General features: G+C 40.1%; 1 protein-coding gene and 1 long non-coding RNA gene across 9 annotated transcripts in view; one reads left to right on the top strand and one right to left on the bottom strand.

Annotated features, from left to right (window-relative positions):
* Positions 1–21,341, bottom strand: part of LOC101830095 (transmembrane protein 19) — a 39,391-nt gene that overhangs the window by 12,392 nt on the left and 5,658 nt on the right. For 2 of the 8 annotated variants that reach the window (XM_040754854.1, XM_040754852.1), the window contains exons 2-4: positions 20,327–20,522; positions 7,610–7,760; positions 4,741–4,854 (exon numbers count right to left, since the gene is read on the bottom strand). In XM_040754854.1, coding sequence (XP_040610788.1) covers positions 4,741–4,854; positions 7,610–7,760; positions 20,327–20,522 — 461 coding nt within the window. Of the gene's footprint in view, positions 1–4,740; positions 4,855–7,609; positions 7,761–7,853; positions 8,248–15,903; positions 16,707–20,326; positions 20,523–21,341 lie in introns of those variants that run through there. The other 6 variants (XM_040754855.1, XM_040754859.1, XM_040754856.1 and 3 more) reach the window with 6 other exon arrangements.
* LOC121143281 lies at positions 8,638–15,690 on the top strand. The gene is made up of 3 exons (XR_005880484.1): positions 8,638–8,990; positions 9,762–9,840; positions 15,618–15,690. It is a non-coding gene; the product is annotated as an uncharacterized LOC121143281 (long non-coding RNA).

Here is a 21,341-nt window from a genome sequence, read left to right as displayed (position 1 = left end):
CACTACACACTCATCTCACTGTATCAGGGCAAAGTCCTTAAAGCACTTACTGCAGTTAATGATACAGTGAAGAGGTAGGTCAAGGCCTACAAAACTGTAGACACTGTTAAATAGCCTTCAGACATACATACACACTACACACTCATCTCATTGTACCAGGGAGAAGTCCTTAAAGTACTTACTGCAGTTAATGATACAGGGAAGACATAGAGCATACATAGAATGTGTCTTTTCATGCAGTTTATTTGCCGTATTTTTCTGTTAAAATTTTGTGGATCTGCAACTTTCAGAAATGAGAAAAGGACAACAACAACAACAACCAAACAAAACAAAAAACCCTTTCACCATGTTCCCGTTTCCCCAAAGTTTAGAAAATATATTTATTCTAGGAAAGGTCTCAATACCCACAAACACAAAGATAATCAGATCCGGCCCCAAGAGTCAGACTGGATTTTGTCCTGTGGTAGACACTGTTAAATAGTACACTTTATCCAGTAATCTCACCCTAGCAATGACAACCACAGGAAGCATCATCACATTCTCCACATTGTCTCCTCTGATAGAGAGGAGATGTTATTGTTCTCAAGCCACTCCATGTGCTCATGACCTGGGGATTGCTGACACTCTACTGGGTCTCAGGCCAAGGGGATGTAAACTGGACCAGTTTCTTATGGTATCTGGAAGGTTGCTGTGCTGAGTCAAGGTTGTTTATCTGTGTGTGGTTTCCAATCTCCTTCAGAAGATGTTCATTTTGATTGTGAGCTATATCCAGGTTTGCAATGAGGTTACATAAGTCACCAGTTTCAGAAAGTTGTGTGAGTTTGTTCTCTTTGATGCTGACTGTACTGAGTTTCAGCAGGATTTTATGTCCTTTTCCAGGGTCGTTATATGATTAAAATGTAGGTACTGAAGAGGGGGTGGGAATCTAGCCTACACACCACTGAAGGCATTTCTTTTGGTTTATTATGCCACAGATCAAGCATCCCCAATGTCATCGAGTAAACTGGTCAGCAACTTTCCACTGAGAGCCAGCATCATGAGATTTACTAGAAAGTCCAGCTCTGCTAGGGGTAGGGGATGGATGGAGGGATTGCAATTTGTTACTGTATGACAAAGCTTTGTTAGTTGAGGTGACTCTTTGACAGATAGTGGCAGGATACGTATATACCGCTTTGGTAATTCTAAGCATGTTGAATTCTCCTCCCAGCAATTTGTTAAGATCCCCAATTATGCTGGATTTTTTTTCTTAGTCTCCAGTGCTAGCTTTGGCCATTTGATGCCCTGGCTGGACAACACTGACATGTTTCTTTCCATCTTTGTCATCTTTCCCTTTGGTTTTCAGGTTCTTTTCCTTTGCTTTCCTTCCCCAAACCTCCAGAGCTCCTGTCTCCTTTTCTTCTTCCCTGGAAGACAAGACTTTGGGATCTTTCTCTGGGATCTGTTCTGTGCTGGGTATCTCTGGTAACTCATTTTGAGTGGTGCTGGTCAGTCATAATTCATCAGAATTCTCAGGTGAACAACAGTTCAGAGCTTCAAAATTCCACCATGGCCAGGAGAGGAGAGTGCCTCCTCCCCCAGAGTTGAGAATGATGCCCAGCAGTGGCGTGCCAGACCGGATGGGGTACCCCAGGGAGACTTTTCAAGTCCTTGAGGGCTGGTGAGATGGTTCAGTGGTGAAGTCACCTGATAATCTGGGCTTGAGCCCTGGGGACCAGCATGCTTGATGGAGGAGAGCTGACTCCCAAAGGTTGTCCTATCAACTCCACACGTGTGCACTCATTACCCTCTCCACCAATAGATAAATAAACAAATAAATAGATGGAGAGGAAAGAATTTCAAGGCATTGACCCTTCTTCCTGTAAGTCAAAGATAGTAAACACCAAGGCAAGGGCACATGAGAAAGTGTGGTAGTTTGAATAAAATGGCGCCCACAGGCCCAAAGGGAATAGCCCTGTTAGGAGGTGTGGCTTTGCTGGAGAAAGTATGTCACTAGGGATGGGCAAACCTGGCCAGTATATCACTGTCTCTTCCTGCTGCCTGTGGATCCAGATGTAGCACTCTCACTACCTCTCCAGCTCCATGTCTGCCTGCATGCTGCCATGCTTTCCACCACGATGGTAAAGAAATAAACAAAAAAAATGGGCAAAGCCCTGGTTTTGGGTCCCAGCATCACATACACAGGCATGATGGCATATACTTGTATCCCAGCACTGCGAGGTAGAAGCAGAAGACCTCAAACTATTCTCAACTCTGTAGAGTTTATTAAGACCCGCTTCAGCTATGTGAGGCTCTGCCTCAAAATAAACAGAAGATGAAAACACAAAGTTCAGGTTCTGGAGAGATGGTTCAGAAGTAAAGCGCTGCTCTCCTGCTCTCCAGAGGACAAAAGCTCAGTCCCCAGCTCCCACACCAGGCATCTCACAACCATCTGTAACTCCAGGTTGGCGATCCAATGCCTCTACACCCTTGGCCTCAGCAAGCACCTGCAGTCAGGTGCACATACCCACATGGAGACGGACGGACGGACGGACGGACAGACAGACAGACACACACACACACCCCTATCTACACATAGTTAACAATAATAAAAATAAGCCTTAAAATAATTCAAGTATGGTAGCTCAAGCCTGGAATCTCAGCACTGGAGAAGCTGAGGCTTTACCGTGAGTTCAAGGCCAGCCCTGGGGGGGGGGGGAGAGGGGAGGAGGAATATAAAACAACAATAACAAAAACACCTAGCACCATGATAGCACATGCTAGGGCTCTTCTCATGGCCTTAAGAAGGTACCAGGCCAGTGAGTTTTCCTGGTGTTTCTGTTCCATTAATTTTGTGGTCTATCCTCCAGGTCAGACACTGGAAACCCTCAGGGGCGACAGGGAGCAGGCACAGTCTTTACTCAAGTGGATCTTGCCTGCTTCTAACGCTTGTTCTTTGACCAACCACACTATCTTACCTCTCTGAGGGTCTACCCTAGTTTACAGAACGTCACACTCAGAGGGGACAGAGTGTTGATGGTGCAAGAGGGGCTGGTGACCGGTAGCATTCTGAAGGCTGGGTAGGTGACCTCAAGAGAGGCGAGCATGAATAGTCTTCATCCTATGGGAAGTATTTAGGGGACTTCATGCCTTGGGGAATGCTTGGTGGCTATGAATGGTCTCTTTTCTACGTACACCATGTAGGTTTTCCAATCTGGGGCTAGAAATCCCCCTGCTTTGACACAAAACCCTTACTGGAGGACACCAGCCTGGATGGACCTGCTTAGCTCTTAGCCAGTTTCCCCGGCTTTCTCTCTCACTACTTTCCCTGTCCTTATTACCACTTGCCTGACTGAGCTATCTTCTTACTTGAACAATTGGACCCACGTGTCAGCGCTAATGCACTTGTTACTCTGTCAGCCCAGAAATGCTTCTCACCATTCCCATTGCTGGCTTCTCTGGGTCATAGCTCCAGATTGCCTTCTTAGAGAAAACCATGGGACCATATCTGGGGGGGACAATTGCCCTGTACCTTCCTTTTTTTTTCCTGGTTTTTCGGGACAGGGTTTCTCTGTATTATTTTGGAGGCTGTCCTGGAACTCGCTCTGTAGATCCGCCTGCCTCTGCCTCCCGAGTGGTGGGATTAAAAGGCGTGCACCACCAACGCCCGGCTTGTATCTTCTAATATACATGCTTTATTATACTTTCATTTTTCCCTCATAAACTTCAACACTGTCTGAAAAGTTTGCATACATTTCATTTACTTACTATCTAATGGTCCCCAGTCCCAAACAGTAAAAGTTCCTGGAAGACTGAAGCAGGAAGATTCCATGCCTGAGACCAGTTTTAGCTATACAGCTAAGATGACATTTCAAAAACAAAATGAAGTAAACAAAAAGTAAGGTAAAATAAATGACCCAAGAGAACTGAAGAGTTGTGCTTGGTCAGTTTTATTCTGAATCTGGAGCGGTGGCACAGAGTAGTAGGTGCTCAATTTTTAAAAATTAATTAATTAAAAAAAAGGTGGTTCACACCTTTAATCCCAGCATTCAGGAAGCAAAGGCAGGTGGTGGATTTCTGTGAGTACTAGGCCAGCCTGGTCTACAGAGTGAATTCCAGGACTGCTCCAAAGCTACACAGAGAAACCCTGTCTCAGAAAACAAATAAAAATAAATAAAAGAAAGAATAACATAAAAGCCTGGGTCCAATTCAGTTCTAAAAAGCCACCTAGAACAATAGGTTTGAACCAAGCTGTTTGTGAACACTGGTAGCAATTTCCAAGAGTTACTTCTGTCTCTTCCACTTTACACCTAGAAGAAGTGTTCCAGTAATTCTGCCAGTAGGACACCACACCAAGTACACAAGAGCCAAGGTCAAGGTCCACAGAGGGCAATCCTGTACACTTATTCACATGGATTACAAAGTGGAATGGGTATCTTGTTTCTGCAATTCTACAGAATGGCACCGCTGAATCACCAACACGCACAATGTTGAAATTCAGTCAGCTCAGTCACAGCCAGCCCTGGTGGCGAATGCCTTTATTCCCAATACTAGGGAGGCAAAGGCAGGCAGAGCTCTGTGAGTTAAGGGTCAGCCTGGTCTACATAGTGAGTTCCAAGCCAGCCAGGTCTATATAGTGAGACCCTATCTTTCAGAAAGTTTTAAAAAATAAATAAACTCAATCATAGTCTGAATTCAGAAAACACGAGATTAAATAACATATTTACGATATAATTATTTTAAACATTCAAAATTAAAACATACCTCCTAAAGCCCCACTGTGATCTAGACTTTTCTTTTTAAAGCCATTCCAGGCAATCATAACAGGAACGACAATGGAGAATAGCCAACGCCAAGGAGAAACAGGCCGCAAGCTACCTGAAAAGTTATAGAGGCAGAGAAATGGGCTGTAAGTTACCTGGGAAATTAAAACATGGAAAACAGTGTGACGCCTGCATAGGTTAGTCTCCTAAAAACATACTGATGAAATATTTTTTAAAATTTTATACAACAGACTTAGATCTTCCCATCTCTCATTATATTCTGTCACTCTCTAAAAGCAAAAACAAACACAAATGAAAATCAAAATGAACAGAAGAAAATGAGACAAAAGAATGCCAAAATGAAATAAAAAGTCCACAAGAATACCATGGAATTAATTTTGTTAGCCAAATACTCCTGGGCATTGGGCTGCCCTGTAGTGTGGTTGATATATGTATCTTTGTATCTTTAAATCTTTTGAGTTAATATTAAAAGTTAGAAGATTTGATGTGAAAGTTCTGATTCTTCATTTTGTTTAAGCTAGATACTCTGGCACACATTGCAGAACTAACTAAAGGCCAAGAAATGGGGGTCATCTCCTTCAGACAGGTCATGGAGTTCCCACCATGCTCAGTCACCTTCTGATAGACACTATGGCTGAGGGATTTCTTTATCCCAAAGAAAAACATGGAACTACAGTCACATTTCTGTAAAAAAAAAAAAATGAGGAAGTGGCTAAGTGTACTGGAACGGACCTATATCACTCAGGAGGCAGACAGGAGGACCACAAGTCCAAGGCAAGGTCTACACTGTGAATTCCAGGCTAGTCACGGCGATGTCAAATGCAGCCCTATCTCAAAAGCCAAATGAGAAACACCAAAACCAGGATATAGAAAGTTAAAAAGCCAAGAGGGCCAACTGAGCAACAAAACATAGGAAAAGCCTTATTCCGGAAAGTGACGCTATAGCTTCATTCATTTGCATTATGTGTTTGGACCTAATGGAAGAGCCCAGTTCAGAAACCATAGCTTGTTATACTTTCTTTCTTTTTAAAAATATTTTATGTGCATTGGTGTTGGGTCCCCTGGAACTGGAATTACAGACAGTTATGAGCTGCTGTGTGGGTGCTGGGAACTGAACCCTGGTCCTCTGGAAGAGCAGTCAGTGCTCTCAACCGCTGAGCCATCTCTCCGGTCCCTGGATTGTTCTACTTATTTATATAAACATGCTCTTATTTCCTTCCCCTCCAGACCTCTTCCACAGTGTATCTTTATGAATGTCTCTCTCTGCAAAGGACCATGTCATGAAATGTTGATCACTTAAGACACACTTTTTTTGAGATCAGATAAACAATTTTGGGGGGTATTTAATAATTTTAATTATTATTGACTGAACATTTATTCCCATAAAAAACCAAAAACAACTGGCTATTTTATACATTTTTGCTGAAAATATTCTCTTCAGATCACTTTTCTCTCCCTTGATTTTTATATTTGCTAATGGTTCCTTTTATGTCCTTTCTCTCTAATGGTAAATTGTGGTGTTTCTCAAAACTGTCCTGCTCTCTCTTTTCACTTTTATTCCAGGGGTCTCAGGCATCATTTGCATGTAGCTAACAGAGGACTCCCTTTTTCTTCAGTACCAAGACACAACCACTTCTAGGACATACACCCTCTCTTTCCCTGCAGGTGTTCCTTAGTTGTGAGCTGTGACCTGACCATTATTACTCCAGTTCTGTAGGACTATGTAAAGTTTATGGGCTGCAGAACTGGCTCAAAGGTTAAGAGCTCTTATTCTAACAGAGGACCCGGGTTTGATTCCTAGAACCCACATGGTGGCTGACAATCCATCAGTAACTCTAGTTCTAGGGGATCCAATGCTCTCTTCTGACCCCTTAAATATTAGGCAAGCTTCTGGTGCACATACATAACTTGCAGGTAAACACTCATACAAATAAATAACTTAATAATTAAGCCTTTAAATAAGTTAGCCTTTAAAAAAAAAGTAAGTTTGTATAGGCATGTTCTAAGCCAGCTTCAAAACAAATTTTGTGTGTGCGTGCGCCAGGCATTGTAGTGAATGCCCTGAATCCCAGCATCTGGGAGCCAGAAACAGGCAGATCTCTTTTAAGTTTCAGGTCTGCCTGGTTTACATAGCATTTCTCAAAAGAAAAGAAAAAAGTACAGTGCATGTTTATTTGTGCTGCGTTGTGTGCAATGTGTATGTGTGTGGAGTCAGAGGATAACTTTGAGTTGGCCCAAGGGCTCCTGGGACCTCTCCTCAAACACTGGAATTATAGTTGGGTACTACGGTGCCCAGCTTCATGTGGCCTCTGGGGATTTAAAGCCAGGTCCTCAGGCTGGCACAGCAAGTGCTTTACCCACAGCCATTGCCTCAGTCCCTGTTTTGAAATTGTATCTCCATGGATGTTTTGGCCCATATAATTCAAGAAGGTAGAGACAGGGGTAGAAATAGTTGAGTTTGGGGTCACAAGCTGTAGCCTTGTCTCAAAAACAACAAAACATGAAAAACAAACAAACAACCCCAATAAGAGAACAACAACAAAGAGTTGGACGCGCTTGCACAGAACATGCAAAACTGTACATTCAATTCCCAGCACTGTAAAAACCAAAATAATCCTTAAAAACTATCATGCTCTGAATTCCAGCATCTGGGAGGCAGAAACAGGAATAATTAATATTATGAAAGGACATAAAATACTAAAGACATTGTTTATTTCGTCAAGGTAGCAAACCACATTCAGTTTGTGGTAGTACACAAAATCATTCTTAACCATTTACAGGACGTACTTTTTGGATTTGGAAGTGTTACTTTTAAATTCCACCCATAAGCTTCTAGAACTTCTACTTACCATAATAGGTGCTAGCGGTCATTGACATAATCCAGAATGCTAGGGAAATGCAAATGATCAGGCTCAATACTACGATATTAGTAATCATCTTTATGTATTTTTTGCATGTATTGTCGTCAAGATCTGTCATGGAAAATAAAGCTACGAGCACCTGGGGGAGAAAAAAAACGCAACATTTCAGATGAACGAAGTCGTTTAACTTTCCCTCAACAACACTCCTTTAGTGGCAAAAAGAAATGCTAACATCTTCAACCAACCGAACGACAGACTACAATCGTCGATCCAAAACTTCTAGACCCTGTGGCTCGCCCAGGTCAGGTTAACGCCTCCCTGGGAAAAGGCGCACCGGGGACGCGGGGCCAGCGGCTCGCACCTGGAGGGACGCCGCAAGCGCACGGAAGCCAGGCGGCCAATGGGAGGCTCGCCCCGCCCCCCGCCCGCAGCGGCTCCACCTCCACGATCCGCCACCTAGGCAACCGGACCTGGAACCGGAGCAGCTCTGGCGAGCGCCTCGGAGTCCGTCCTGTGCTGCCCTGGGGTCGGGTTCTACCCGGCCGGGGCCGAGACCCGGCAGTTCCAGCCTCTCCGCGGCAGGCTACGTGCGCGCATGCGCAGCAGCCCAGCTCCGCTCACGTGACCATTTAAGGCGGAAGCCGGGCTAGAGTCCTGCCGAGTTTGTAACGCACCTTGGTAACAGACAGGACAACTAGATTTTAGGATTTGTGGATGCCCTAGACTGAAAAAATGTCACCAGAAAATGTGGCGTGGGATGCTAAAACCTGTGAATTTAGAACCAGTCATGGGCTATAATTTATGAAGAGTTCATAGCCAGGTGCTATGGTGTCATGTGAAGGACAAAGGGATTTTCGTGTAGAAGCAGAATTGCTTGGCCCTTAATCTGGGCCAGACTCAGCTGGTACCGTGATATGTAAAGATAAGCATGGTTCCTGCTCATGAGCGTTCACGTAATTATTGTTCTAACACATTGTGAATGCGTCTGTCTGCATACACTGTACAAGCGAGTGTATCCTGTCAGTTCATTTACACAGCAGACCATCCTGTTCACAGACGATCTAAGTCTCCTGACTGATTGGACCTTTTATAGATAGGTCCTAATTGTGTCAGTCCCACCTGGTTCTGGGGATTCGAACTCAGGCCCTCGGGTTTGCACAACAAGTGCTTTACCCACATCTCCCCAGCCTCAGTTTCAAAACAGAGATCTCACTAGATGTCGTGGCCCATGCTTATAGTCCCAGAACACAGGGGGCTGAGGTGGATTATGAGTTATTTTGTCTGAGTGAATAGGAATAATAAGCACATAATTTTGAGATGTTTTCAGTTAATTTTTTGACAGCGTGACAGACATGACAGGACTGTTAAGGTATAGTACACAACTGTGACATAATCCAGTTACTCTTTAAAAACTCACATTTCCACTGCTGGAGGGCATTATTTTAAAAATCATGCCATTTTAAATGTCAAGATATACTCCAAGACTGTTTTTCCTTTGGTAGAACATAAATCGTGGCTTCTACCAAAATTCTCTGTATACCTTGTTATCTGTTCTGCATAGGTAAATACTTGTATTATCCCATCACACTACCTGACCTTTATTTTATTGCCAGACTATTGGGTTACAAGTTATTAACAACAGATACAAATTTTTTTTGCATTGCTTAGAAAAATAACCTGGGCTTTTTTGTTTTTTTGTGTTTTTTTGTTTTGTTTTGCCTTCAGCAGTCTACAGGATAACCTTGTCTGATCAGCTGTTGTTCTAAAAGAAAACAGTGGCCTCACTGTCATTGCCAGGTTGTCTAATGACATTTAGTTGCTTTAGTACTAGAGTGTTAACTCAGGGCTTCATGCTTGCTCAGTAATTGCTTTTCCAATGAGCTGTATCCCTAGCCTTGTCAGCATGGATGTCAGGGGTGTCCTTTCTTAGGATAGGTCTGCCTAAAATTGCACATGACATCACAGTATCAGTGAAATCTATTCTTAAATGAGTGTTCCCCCCCCCACTCCTCCCTCCCCCCACCCCCCCAACATCCAATTAAGGATGTTTCCCATATAACTGAGGCAAAGTAGGGACGGTCCTGGTTCCCGCATGAAAGTTTCCTGCCTAACCAGCTATTTAAAATAATACTTTCATCAGTGACTCAGACACAGGAGTTTCTGACACCCATCTCAAGCCTTGCAGACACCTTCAGGTGTAACATTCAGGGACCTCACAGGTAAGTACAGAGCTCAATGTTCACAAGGAGACAGTTGGACTGACAGCAAATAGGTATGCATGCAGAAAGCTCGGGACTGTGTGCAACAGTTCTGTGGGCCTTTATGAACCTGTCTTTCTGTGCATATAAGATTTCTTCATCAGGTCCTATCTCCCCTCTGTGTTCAAGCACAAACCATGTTAAAGCATCATGCACATGATACTATGGGCCTCTTTGTAGGTCTTAACTCAAATCCAGCAAAGAATCCTGGAGTAGCTGCCACAGAGAAGTAACTCTTCAAATTAATATTCTCCCACCCCCATTTTTAGAATATTAGTTAATATTAGTTGCAATTTGTCTTTTTTTTTTTTTGAGACAGGGTTTCTCTGTATTGTTTTGGAGGTTGTCCTGGAACTCGCTCTGTAGATAAGGCTGGCCTCGAACTCACAGAGATCCGCCTGCCTCTGCCTCCCGAGGAATGGGATTAAAGGTGTGCACCACCAACGCCCGGCTTACAATTTGTCTTTTTGTGATTTGTGTTAAATCAAGCAAACTTCTCTCCTCTCCAGCCCTGCTCTTTTGTTGGTAGGTAATAAAACAAGCTATCTTGTCTTAGTCAGGGTTCTCTTGCTGTGGAGAGGCATATTTGTTTGATTGATTTGTTTTTCAAGCATTTGATTGGAGTTACAGTTTCAGAGCGTTAGTCCATTATCACCACAGTGGGGAGCGTGATGCCACAAATGGGAGGTGTTGTGCTGCAGAGGTAGCTGAGGGCTACATCTTGATCTGCAGGCAGGCAGGCAGGCAGGCAGAGAGACACTGAGCCTGGCAGGCAGAGAGACACTGAGCCTGGGTACATTTTGAAACTTCAAAGTGCACCCTCAGTGACACATCTCCAACAAGGAACACATCTCCTTCAACAAGGCTACATATCAAACAGTTTATGAGCTGGATACTAAGTATGCAAATATATGAGCCTTTGGAGACCATTTTCATTAAAATTACACTGATATAGGGAAAAAGATCTTTAGTAAGTATTGCGGTTGGGATTCCAGCAGCATAAAAGCTAAGGTAGGAAATTAGGGATTTTGGTTTGAGACTACCTTAGATTGCATGTTGAGACTACTTCTCAAAACATACTGACAGTATTCTTAATATGTTAGGATTTATTTTTTATTTTAGGTGTAGGAGTATTTGCCTGCATGTATGTATGTACACCATGAGCATGACTGGTACACATGGATGCCAGAAGAGGGTGTTGATTCCCTGTAACTAGAGTTATGTACTATTGTGATCCAGCATGCGGGTTCTGGGAACTGAATTTGGGTCTTCTACAAGAGCAGCAAGTACCTTTAACTGTGAAGCCATTACTCCACTCCTTCTCTTACCCATTAACTCAAAGGATTTTAAAAGGGTGTTTTTTGTTTTGTTTTGTTTTTGTTTTTGGAGACAGGGTTTCTCTGTAGCTTTGGAGTCTGTCCTGGAACTTGCTCTGTAGACCAGGCTGGCCTTGAACTCACAGAGATTGTCCTTTCTCTGCCTCTCAAATGCTGGGATTAAAGGCATGTGCCACCACCACCCGGCCCCCTTTTTATTTTTAAAGACAGGGTCTTACTATATGGCCTTGGCTGAACTGGAACTCACAAAGCAGTCAGTCCAGGCTTGTCTCTAACTCATAGAGACCCATCTGTCTCTGTCTCCCAAGTGCTGGAATTGAAGGTGTACCACCAAGCCCAGCCATCATTTCTTTAACCCCTGAGCCATTTTTACAGACTTTACCAATCTAAAAATGCCAACAAAATCTTGGCCTGTTTACTTTAAAAGCTATTTTCAAGCAACAGAGTTTCTTTACATGTTTTTAATTTTTATGTGTATGTATGTGGGTTTAAATATGTTAATGTGTGATGTGTGTGCAGGTACTCTCAGGGGTTGGAAAAGGACAGTGGGTCCCTAGTACTGCCAAAACAAACAACAAATAAATAAACAAACAAACCCAAACAAAAAACCCAAAAAGTCAAGTGAACAGCATATGAGAAAGGACCTCTGTAAAAGACTGGGAGTTAAGAACAGGCTAAAACAGAAGTCTAACAGAATAAAGAACACTTAACAGAAACGCGTTAGAAAGTGTTCTACAGAATTTACTAAACTGAAACTTATCACAGATATATACATCATCTATTGACATTGAATTTCATTCTTTTTAACTTTTGGAGAACAAATTTTAAGAAGATAGGCAGTATGAAAACCAATTTGTTGAATTCCACTTAATTCCTACGAGTGGGGAATAGTAGGGATGAGAAAAGTGAATGGAAATATTTTCCTAATACATTTGAGAACAGGGACTACATCTCATCTGTTCATCCTATAAGCTTATCTCTTAGTAAATGTTAAAATACTATTTTTGTAATTAAAGCATTAAGGAATACTATTAAAACAATGCTTTGATTATTGTACCTATCACTAAGTCTCAGTGCATACCTCAAGTTATTGTCAGAGAACTATAATGTATTCATTTATGTTTCAGTAATAGTAATCAAACCCAGTGCTTTGTATATTGTGGGTAGATGCTTCCACCACTCAGCTATATCCAAACCCCACAGGGATTTTTTTACAGTTCTTTGTGTATCCAGCTGAGACTGCATAAACAATTCAAATTGTGTGATACTGTATATTTAGTAACAATGTGAAATTAATTTGTCATTAAGGCATTACTTATTTCTACATGTTTTACAATTTGCTTCAACTTAGAGAGAAGGAAGACCATGGAATTGTTATGGTTTCAAATTAGGGTAAGGACCTTTCCAGAAATTTACCTTCTAGAAATAATAGGGATGACAGTAATTCCTTGGGAAAAAATTTTTAATATTAACAAATTTCAAATACATTTTTGTGAGTACAATGTTGTTTAATATACACTACAAAATCCTTAACTTTATAAAGCATCCAACTGTCTAAATATCAAAAAATCCCAGTCCTGATATAAAGATTAATTTCTCTATTATATCAAAATTAAAATTTACCCGTATTCTAACACAGAAAAAACATAATGAAGTCTACCTAGACAACATCAACAAGGATCTCATAAACATCTTAAATACATTTAAAGTTTATCTTTTGCTTTCAGAAACACATGATTTTCCTATTTCAATAACATACATTAAAGGATCAAAACACGCCGGGACAGTGGTGGCGCACACCTTTAATCCCAGCACTCGGGAGGCAGAGGCAGGCGGATCTCTGTGAGTTCGAGGCCAGGCTGGATTGACAGCCTCCAAAACAATACAAAGAAAACCTGTCTCATAAAAAAAAAAAAAGATCAAAACACAAGGGCAGAATGGATTTGGAGGCCCAATATGTGTTCATTCTAGACCACAGGCATTTCCATTTCCTGTGCACATGCGACAGAGTAATGTTTAGTCAGTAAACAAAATTACCTTCTTGTATGCATCCAGCTTGTACAGAAAAAGAGGGAGAATTGCTAACTTTTTAAAAAGGTTTTTCTTTTTTTAAAGTTTCTTTTTTTCTTTTCTTTTATAGCAACCTGTTATTGGGGTTATTTTCCCCCAAAATATCAAGTTTCAAATACTCCAATATTTGACATTAGCTTTGACCTACTTGTAGCTGTATTTTTCTTTCAGCAAAGTTATCATTACAATTTTGTTCAGTTTTTTTTTAAAGGGTACAATGCCTTACAACTCAAGTAACACTGAGCTCGGACCAAACTCTAGTGTTCTAAGCTCCTTTGATAAGTCATTCTCTGAAAAAATGGTTTATTTCAAAAGAAAATCACTTCGTTGTAAAAAGGTGTAAAGCTGCTCCGTTTTCCATTGAGTTTCAACTCAATAGTGTGTACCAAAGCATTTTACACCTTTTTTTTAAAATGGAATTTATCGTATATTCCAAACACTATGTCTTTTAGAAAGCTTGCAACAACTTAAGGGCAGTCAGTGTTGTATTTACCCCCTTTTTAGGTGTGGGAGCTTCAAATCTGGCCTGCATGCATGCTAAACATAAGCCACATCTCCCAACCCAGTATACATCTTCAAATCAGGTTTCTAACCTTAAGCTGTGCCCCCATCCCCTGTAAAGTTTAGTAGCCTGTAGACACAGAGTAGATAAATAGAAGAATTCTGAGGCACAACTGAGGAATAGCTGTTGTAATTTTGAAGCATGTTATCAGGAAAATAACATGGAGAAAATACACAGGGAATAACAATTGCTGAGGATTATTTATTCAATGGTGTCAAATAATAGTGAATGCAAAAAGATTGGGGATGTGTTTCAGTGGTAGAGTATGCATGCACAAGGCCCTTGGTTTTTTAATTCCCAGCACACAAAACTCCCGAAGAAATTGAAATGTAACACATAAGAATGAAGACTAAGTAACTTTGCTAAAAGCTTGTTGTATTTTATAATGTTGTATATTTATGATTTAAAAATATATTAAGATATAAAGATACTTACTTAGGTAGTAACTGGACCACATTAATTAATGGTTGGTGCTTGGGGTACACGGGTCAACCACATGATAGTTTATACTTGGAGAATACAGGTTATGTTAGTATGATTAGTTACCCAGCTTATTTTAGGCTATCAAGTAGGTATAGTCAGTGTATTTGCTGTTAATATTCAAGATGACATACAGATATCTGAAACAGTGTTGGGAAAGATATACAATGACAAAGTCAAGGAACTATATCCAATACTTAAGGATAACTAACAAGGCTTATCACATGTACAAAAGGATTGTAAAGTATATAGTGAGTCATAAGTATCACATGGAAACTAAAAGAGACACTTTCTACCATTGCATTTGCAGGGAAGACATTACTTACTAAAGAGAGATGGACAACTGGAGGAGAAAAAGAGGCAACCCAAAAGTTGGCAAAAAATCAGAACTCCATTTCTTTGTAGGAAAGGTTTATAGTTCTTTAAGACCAGGCATGTTACTGTCACATGGTAATCTCACAAAGACGAAGTAGAACTGAATAACTCACTTATCCAAGTCCACTTTTGCATTACTTGGCCAAAGCTTTTTGAAGGAAGGGCTCTTAATTGAACATTTAGTAACATAAGGCAGGCCTTTCCAAGGTGCAAGTGGCAGCCAGAGGAACAAACTCGATACTTGTATTTTTATAATCAGTATTTGCATAGCTTCATCACAGAGACACACATTGTTTTAGAGAACTGTATTTTATTTCCATTATTAATTAAGGTTGATTTTCTAAAAAAAAAAAAAGTATAAAGGCAAGTTGATGGGTTAGATAGATTTTGTTTTAACTTAGCACAACATAGTCAAAGTACTTTCCTATGACTAAATTATACTGTGATTTATCAAGTGGGAGGCCAAAAGCTATTTTTGACATAGAAAAGGTGATTAGAAACTGGTTTAAAAAAAGGAAATAGCAACTTAAGAATTTGCTATCAAACCGGGCGTTGGTGGCGCATGCCTTTAATCCCATTCCTCGGGAGGCAGAGGCAGGCGGATCTCTGTGAGTTCGAGGCCAGCCTGGTCTACAGAGCTAGTTCCAGAACAGTCTCCAAAACAATACAGAGAAACCCTGTCTCGAAAAACCAAAAAAAAAAAAAAAAAAAAAAAAAAAAAAGAATTTGCTATCAATACAAGGAACAAATGGCTACAGGTCTAATGTGCTTATTAATTTTATCAGTTATGAAGATGGAAATTCAGTATTTTATTATAAAAAAGAATAATTTAAATAATTTACACTTATCTATTAATTTTGTTAAAGTAAAAGCTAGATCCTGAATTCTGCATTATTTTCTGTCGATTTTCTTAGAAACTGAGTATAACTCACCGGCTTTTCCCAATCTGAGGTACTTGAGGTCTCACCTAGCTTGGAGTCTCAAAGGTATTTCATATTCAAAATATTATTTTCAAATTATTTTATAACCTACTTTAAGGCCCAATGTTCTTATAAGGAAGGTCATGATAAGCTTACTTTGACTGGTTAAAAAAAATACAATAAGTTAAAAAAGAAAAAAAAAACTTGCCCCGTACCCCAGAAATTTTATTCTATAAATTTTCAATCACAATCCCATTAATTTAATTCATAGAAAATCCAGTAGTTTTAAGTTCACCTTTAATATGATTAGCTCCTACCTCGCATGTTCTTTAGAATGTAATATCCCAACTTTGGCGTAGAATGTTTTTCTTCATATGAACATATCATTTGTCATTCCTATTTAACAGCAGTTTAAAAGCAAAAGCAGAAACACTCTGCAAGCAGTGTTTCTGAAGACAGTGTCTAAGTCCATGATCCTCATGTAAGGCACTTCCACTCACTCTCAAAGTTGTTGCTCAACTTTCCCATTTTTCTTAGACTCAAGTCTCCGTATGTAGTACATTACATAATGACTTGTTACTTCAAGTACTTGATTTGAGTACAACTGCCGTAAGTATCCTCGATGATAAGACTGGAAGATGGGCATGGGATTTTTGTGTAAGGAAAACTTGAACGCAGATCTCCTTGTCTGTTTTAGATTTAGAGAACTGGTAATGTTTTACTTTGTTGATCTTCCTCAAGAAGTTTGCAATCTTCCAGAGGAAGACTGCTTAAGGCAGTTGGTAAAATGTGTTCTGCGATGCCCTTAGGCAGCATGTTACTTGCTTCTAAGTTCTTCACAAAGCAGGTGGCCTTGACCCATCTCCGAGTTGCCCTGCGTTCCCTTTGCAGGCATGTTTTCATTTTTCTTCTTAAGCTTGCTATTTCTTTTTCTAGTTTAATTATCCGTTTTTTCGCCTCCATAGGGTTCCTAAAGGCATAACTGTGTTCAAGCAGTACTTGCTGACTGTTGGGCTTTAAAGTACATGGTCCAGTTGGAGTAAAACTGTCGTTTTTCTTCAAAAGATTCCTTGACTTGAGTTTCTGAGCCGAACAGAGAGTTTAATATAAATTATGGATATCACAAATAAGTAAACAGTGTCCAGTTCTGAGTAACATGGTATTTAAACTGCTCTTTTAACAACTGTTTTTAAAGTTTAATGGGCAACAACAGCACACTATCTCATGTAACCATGGCTAGAGTTTCTCAGTAGGTTGAATGAACTCTAGTTAGTCACCTTGCACTTTTCATTTTTCAGACATGGGCTCTCTACATAGACAGCTCTGGCTGTCCTGGAATATGTAGACCAGGGTGGCCTTGAACTCAAAGACAGCCACCTGCTTTGATCTCCCGAGTGCTGGGATTAAAGGAATGTCTGTGCTGCCATACCTAGATAGTTACCGTTTCCTTATGCCCTTTATCTATAGACATTTAAACATTGATTTAGAAATAAGCAGTGGATTTTCAAGGTATCTTCCACATTATTCCATATGATTTTTGGAGGTTTTAAAAATATTTTTCAATTCTTTTTACTAAGACCACGCTAGAATTTGTTTAGACATTTTGATCTGATCTGCTTTTTGTTAAGTATTAGTCTCTCAATTTGATGAATAGTTTAGATCTGGAATCTACACAAACAAAAACTCACATATCTATAGAGGTATCAAGTTCCCAAACAGATTTACTTATAATTCTTCACACTAAATCTTCAAAGATTTAAAATCTGGCTAGGAATTTTTTTTGTCCAAACCTGAAAGCAAAGGATTCTTTTGTTCAGAATACTCCAGAAATAGTAAACCACTTGTTTGCCTACTGTATCACATCTTCTCGTAATTGTGTCTTCTACTTATTAAATAAACATTCACTTAAGGTATGGTGGTATGTACTGTGATCCCTGCACTCAGGAGGCTGAGGCAGGAGTGCCATAAATTTAAGACTAGCCTAGGGCTACACAGTGAAACTCTCTCAAAAAAGCCAGAATATAAAGAAACATTTTTTTTTTTTTGCATTTTAGAGGTAGAGGCAGAAGGATGGCTAGTTCAAGAGTAGCTTGTAGGGATGGAGGATGGCTAGGTAGGTGAGCACTGGTTGCTCTTCCAAAGGACCTGGATTTGATTGCCACCACTTACATAGTGGCTAACAACTGTTTGTGACTCCATTTTCCCAGGAGATCCACTGTCCTCTTCTTATTTCCACAGGCCTAAGGTATATTTGTGGTACAGACATACACTCAAGCAAAACACCAATACACATAAAATAAATGTTAAAAAAAATAGCCGGGTATTGAAAGTGCACGCCTTTAATTCCAGCACTCGAAAAGCAGAGGCAGGTGGATCTCTATGGGAGTTTGAGGCCAGCCTGGTCTATAAAGCGAGTTCCAGGGCAGCCTCCAAAACAATACAGAGAAACCCTGTCTCGAAAAACAAAAACAAAAAAAAAACAAAACAAAAAACAAAAAACAAAAAAACAAAACCAACAAAATAGCTTGGGCTAGAGTTTGAAGATAGTCTGTGCTACCTCAATAGCAAGATTGTCTCTCCAAACAAAAACAAACAAACAAAAACAAAGCAAAGCAAAAACAACCCAACCACCTACTGAAGCATTAATTCCTGGGAAAATAACACTGAATAAGTTATAGTTCCTACTAATAAAAACCTACAGCTGGCTTCTCCTTATAGAGAAATGTCAGAGCTTTCCTTCACCCTTCATTTTCTCAACATCTAACTGGTTCTGGCATAACAAAAAGTTTAGTAGTTATTGGATAAATAAATTACCAAAGGCAGAGATAGGCTTCCTCTTTCTTTTTCTTGAGATAATGCCTCACATAGTCCTTGCTGGTGTCGACCTTTCTATGGAGCAGATGAACTGATCCTCCTGCCTCTCCCTCCTGAGCACTTGAAGTAAAAATGTGCATTGCCTGCGACAGCTGATGGTACATTTCAATTTCAATATGTGAGTGCATACTTGGGGGCAGGCAATCTTTGAGGTGCTCAAATTTGGAATATTTAGAAATAAGAAAGCCCTTGCTGTTCTGCAGCTTTTCTAACATCATCATCATCATCATCATCATCATCATCTTATCATAACCACCACCACCACCATCAGCAGTGATACACATCCTCTCACCCATTAAAACATTGACTCATGCCGGGTGTTGGTGGCGCACGCCTTTAATCCCAGCACTCGGGAGGCAGAGGCAGGCGGATCTCTGTGAGTTCGAGACCAGCCTGGACTACCAAGCGAGTTCCAGGACAGCCTCCAAAGCCACAGAGAAACCCTGTCTCGAAAAACAAAAACAAAAAAAACAAAACAAAAAAAACAACAAAAAACATTGACTCATGTCCCCTTCCAAATTCAAAGTCACAGTTAAACAATAGCTTTTTCCTTCTCAGTGGGAAGATGCCCTTTTTCAAACCCTCCTGTGTTTTCTACTTTTTCTTTTCCTTAGGTGACTTTCTCAGTTTTTCTTCTCTAATCAGATCAACGTATAATGTATCCTTCTTCCTCTTGTGGTCTCTTTCCTTGGTGCTGGGCATCAAACTTTGGACACACTCTACCACGGAGCTGTATTTGCAGCCTTAAACCACGTGGTTTTGTTTGTGTTGTTTTTGAGACAAGGTCTGAGTATGCAGCTCTGGCTGCCCTGGAATTCAATAAGACCTAGTTGGTCTTGAACTCAGAGCTCAAAATGTTTCTGCCCTCAGAGTGCTGGGATTTAGGGTATGCGCCACCAGCCAGGCTTAAACTCACTTCAGTTCATTAACCCTGAACCTAATTCTCTCTTTTCTTTCAAATGAATCAACATTTGATAATTTCTTACTCATCTCTCAAGCCCCTGGCTTTAGTTTTAGCATCTGACTAAATTGCCCTATGCATGGTCAAAAACCTCTAGTGTTCCAAACTCCCAAGAGCTCACTGCTAAACTGAATGAACCCTATAGTTTCTTTTTTTTTTTAATATTTTATTTATTATGTATACAATCTTCTGCCTGCATGCCAGCAGAGGGCACCAAATCTCAAGGTGGTTGTGAGCCACCATGTGGTTGCTGGGAATTGAACTCAGGCTCTCTGGAAGAACAGTCAGTACTCTTAACCGCTGAGCCATCTTCTCCAGACCAACCCTATAGTTTCTTATAAAGTCTTGACCTGAGTCACCATCTCTTGGCATAACTGAATATGTGTTCCTAAAGGATTTACTACACACCACTTGCTTCTCATCTTACAATTAGAACAGAGTGACTCTGGAGGTGTCATTACTAATCTTTTCGTTTTTGCCAATGGTACATTTACTGATAATTACAATAATTTTTAGTTATGTAAGGCTGCAATTTTGGTCAAGTGCCCCATATGCAAAGTACTTGGATTACAAGTGCTTCAGACTTTGAGGACTTGTATAGATTTCTAGCTGCTGGGCATCCTTAAATTTGGACATCCAGAAGTCCAAAATCTGAAATTTGTTTGGACTTCACAGGGGAAACAAGATTGGAGTCAGGAGACCCAAGTCCTGATTCTAGCCTGTACCTCTCTCACACAAGAGGAAGCTCTACTTTTTTGAGGCATGTCATTACACACTCATTTTAGCACAATGTGAATTGCTCATTTGCACAAACAAAAAGTACTAGAATCTAAAGCATGTTTGAAGAAAGGAGAGTGGTATCACCTACCATAGATTTTATATGGGTACAAAAATCAAAAATGGTTGGGACAGCATCCATTTTAAGTCGTCGAGTTTGTCCTGTTAGGTCAAAACAGGAGGCTTCAAAGTGCTTTGAACAAAGAAAAGTGTGTTTTCCTGGCACAAAGTTTTTGCGCCTAACCAGGCGAACCCATTCTTTTCTTCTTTTAGGATCCAAAGGAAACCTTAAAACAAGCAAACAAAAAGCAACTCAAACTCTGACTCTCCTGTTTTTGTTATACTTAATTTAAAAAGTTCCTCATTTATGGGGAAAAACTAAACAATCTCCAGATGCCAATTTATGATAATTTTTATGTTATTAATAGTTAGACAAAAACTCTTAGCTTAATTTTTCAAGAATTTAAAAAGAGACATTCCTTCTGACCTAGCCCTTAGCAAGGGCTTTTGCTTACTGAGCCATCTTGCTGGCTTGTAAGTTTCTTGAGGAAAGTGATTATTACTATTATTTATCTGATTATCTTTGACCTTGCAAACAACAAGAACTCAAAAAAATTTGACATATTAATACAAATACAGAATATATAAATAATTCACTGAATTCTGTGTAGTTAATCTGCATTTGAAAAATTTCTGGAGCTATGGAACATAGCAGAAAACAATAATAAGAAGATAAATGATCTTTAAGCTATCCTTTTCCTTTCATATTTATTTCAGATGCAAAACATACATCCATCCAACACATACTGCTTAAGGAAGACACGAATATAAAAGGCTATTTCTGAAAATTCTAATAATTCTAGCTTTGTTAATTGACTTGGAAACATAATCAACATCCATATATAGTTAAATTTCAATTATAATTCTTATTTTATTTTATTTTTTAATTTAGGGCAAGTGAGATGACTCATTAAGTAAGAACACTTACCATTGAACCTCACAACCTGAGTTAGATTTCTTGGACCCACCTGGTGAAAGGAGAAAACAATTCCCACAAATTGTCCTGTCTTCACATGCAGCCCATGGCATGTACACACAGTCTTTCT

This window comes from Mesocricetus auratus, unplaced genomic scaffold, assembly GCF_017639785.1.
Source record: "Mesocricetus auratus isolate SY011 unplaced genomic scaffold, BCM_Maur_2.0 Super-Scaffold_100011, whole genome shotgun sequence".
Taxonomy (NCBI): domain Eukaryota; kingdom Metazoa; phylum Chordata; class Mammalia; order Rodentia; family Cricetidae; genus Mesocricetus; species Mesocricetus auratus.
This window is presented reverse-complemented; position numbering and strand designations above follow the sequence as displayed.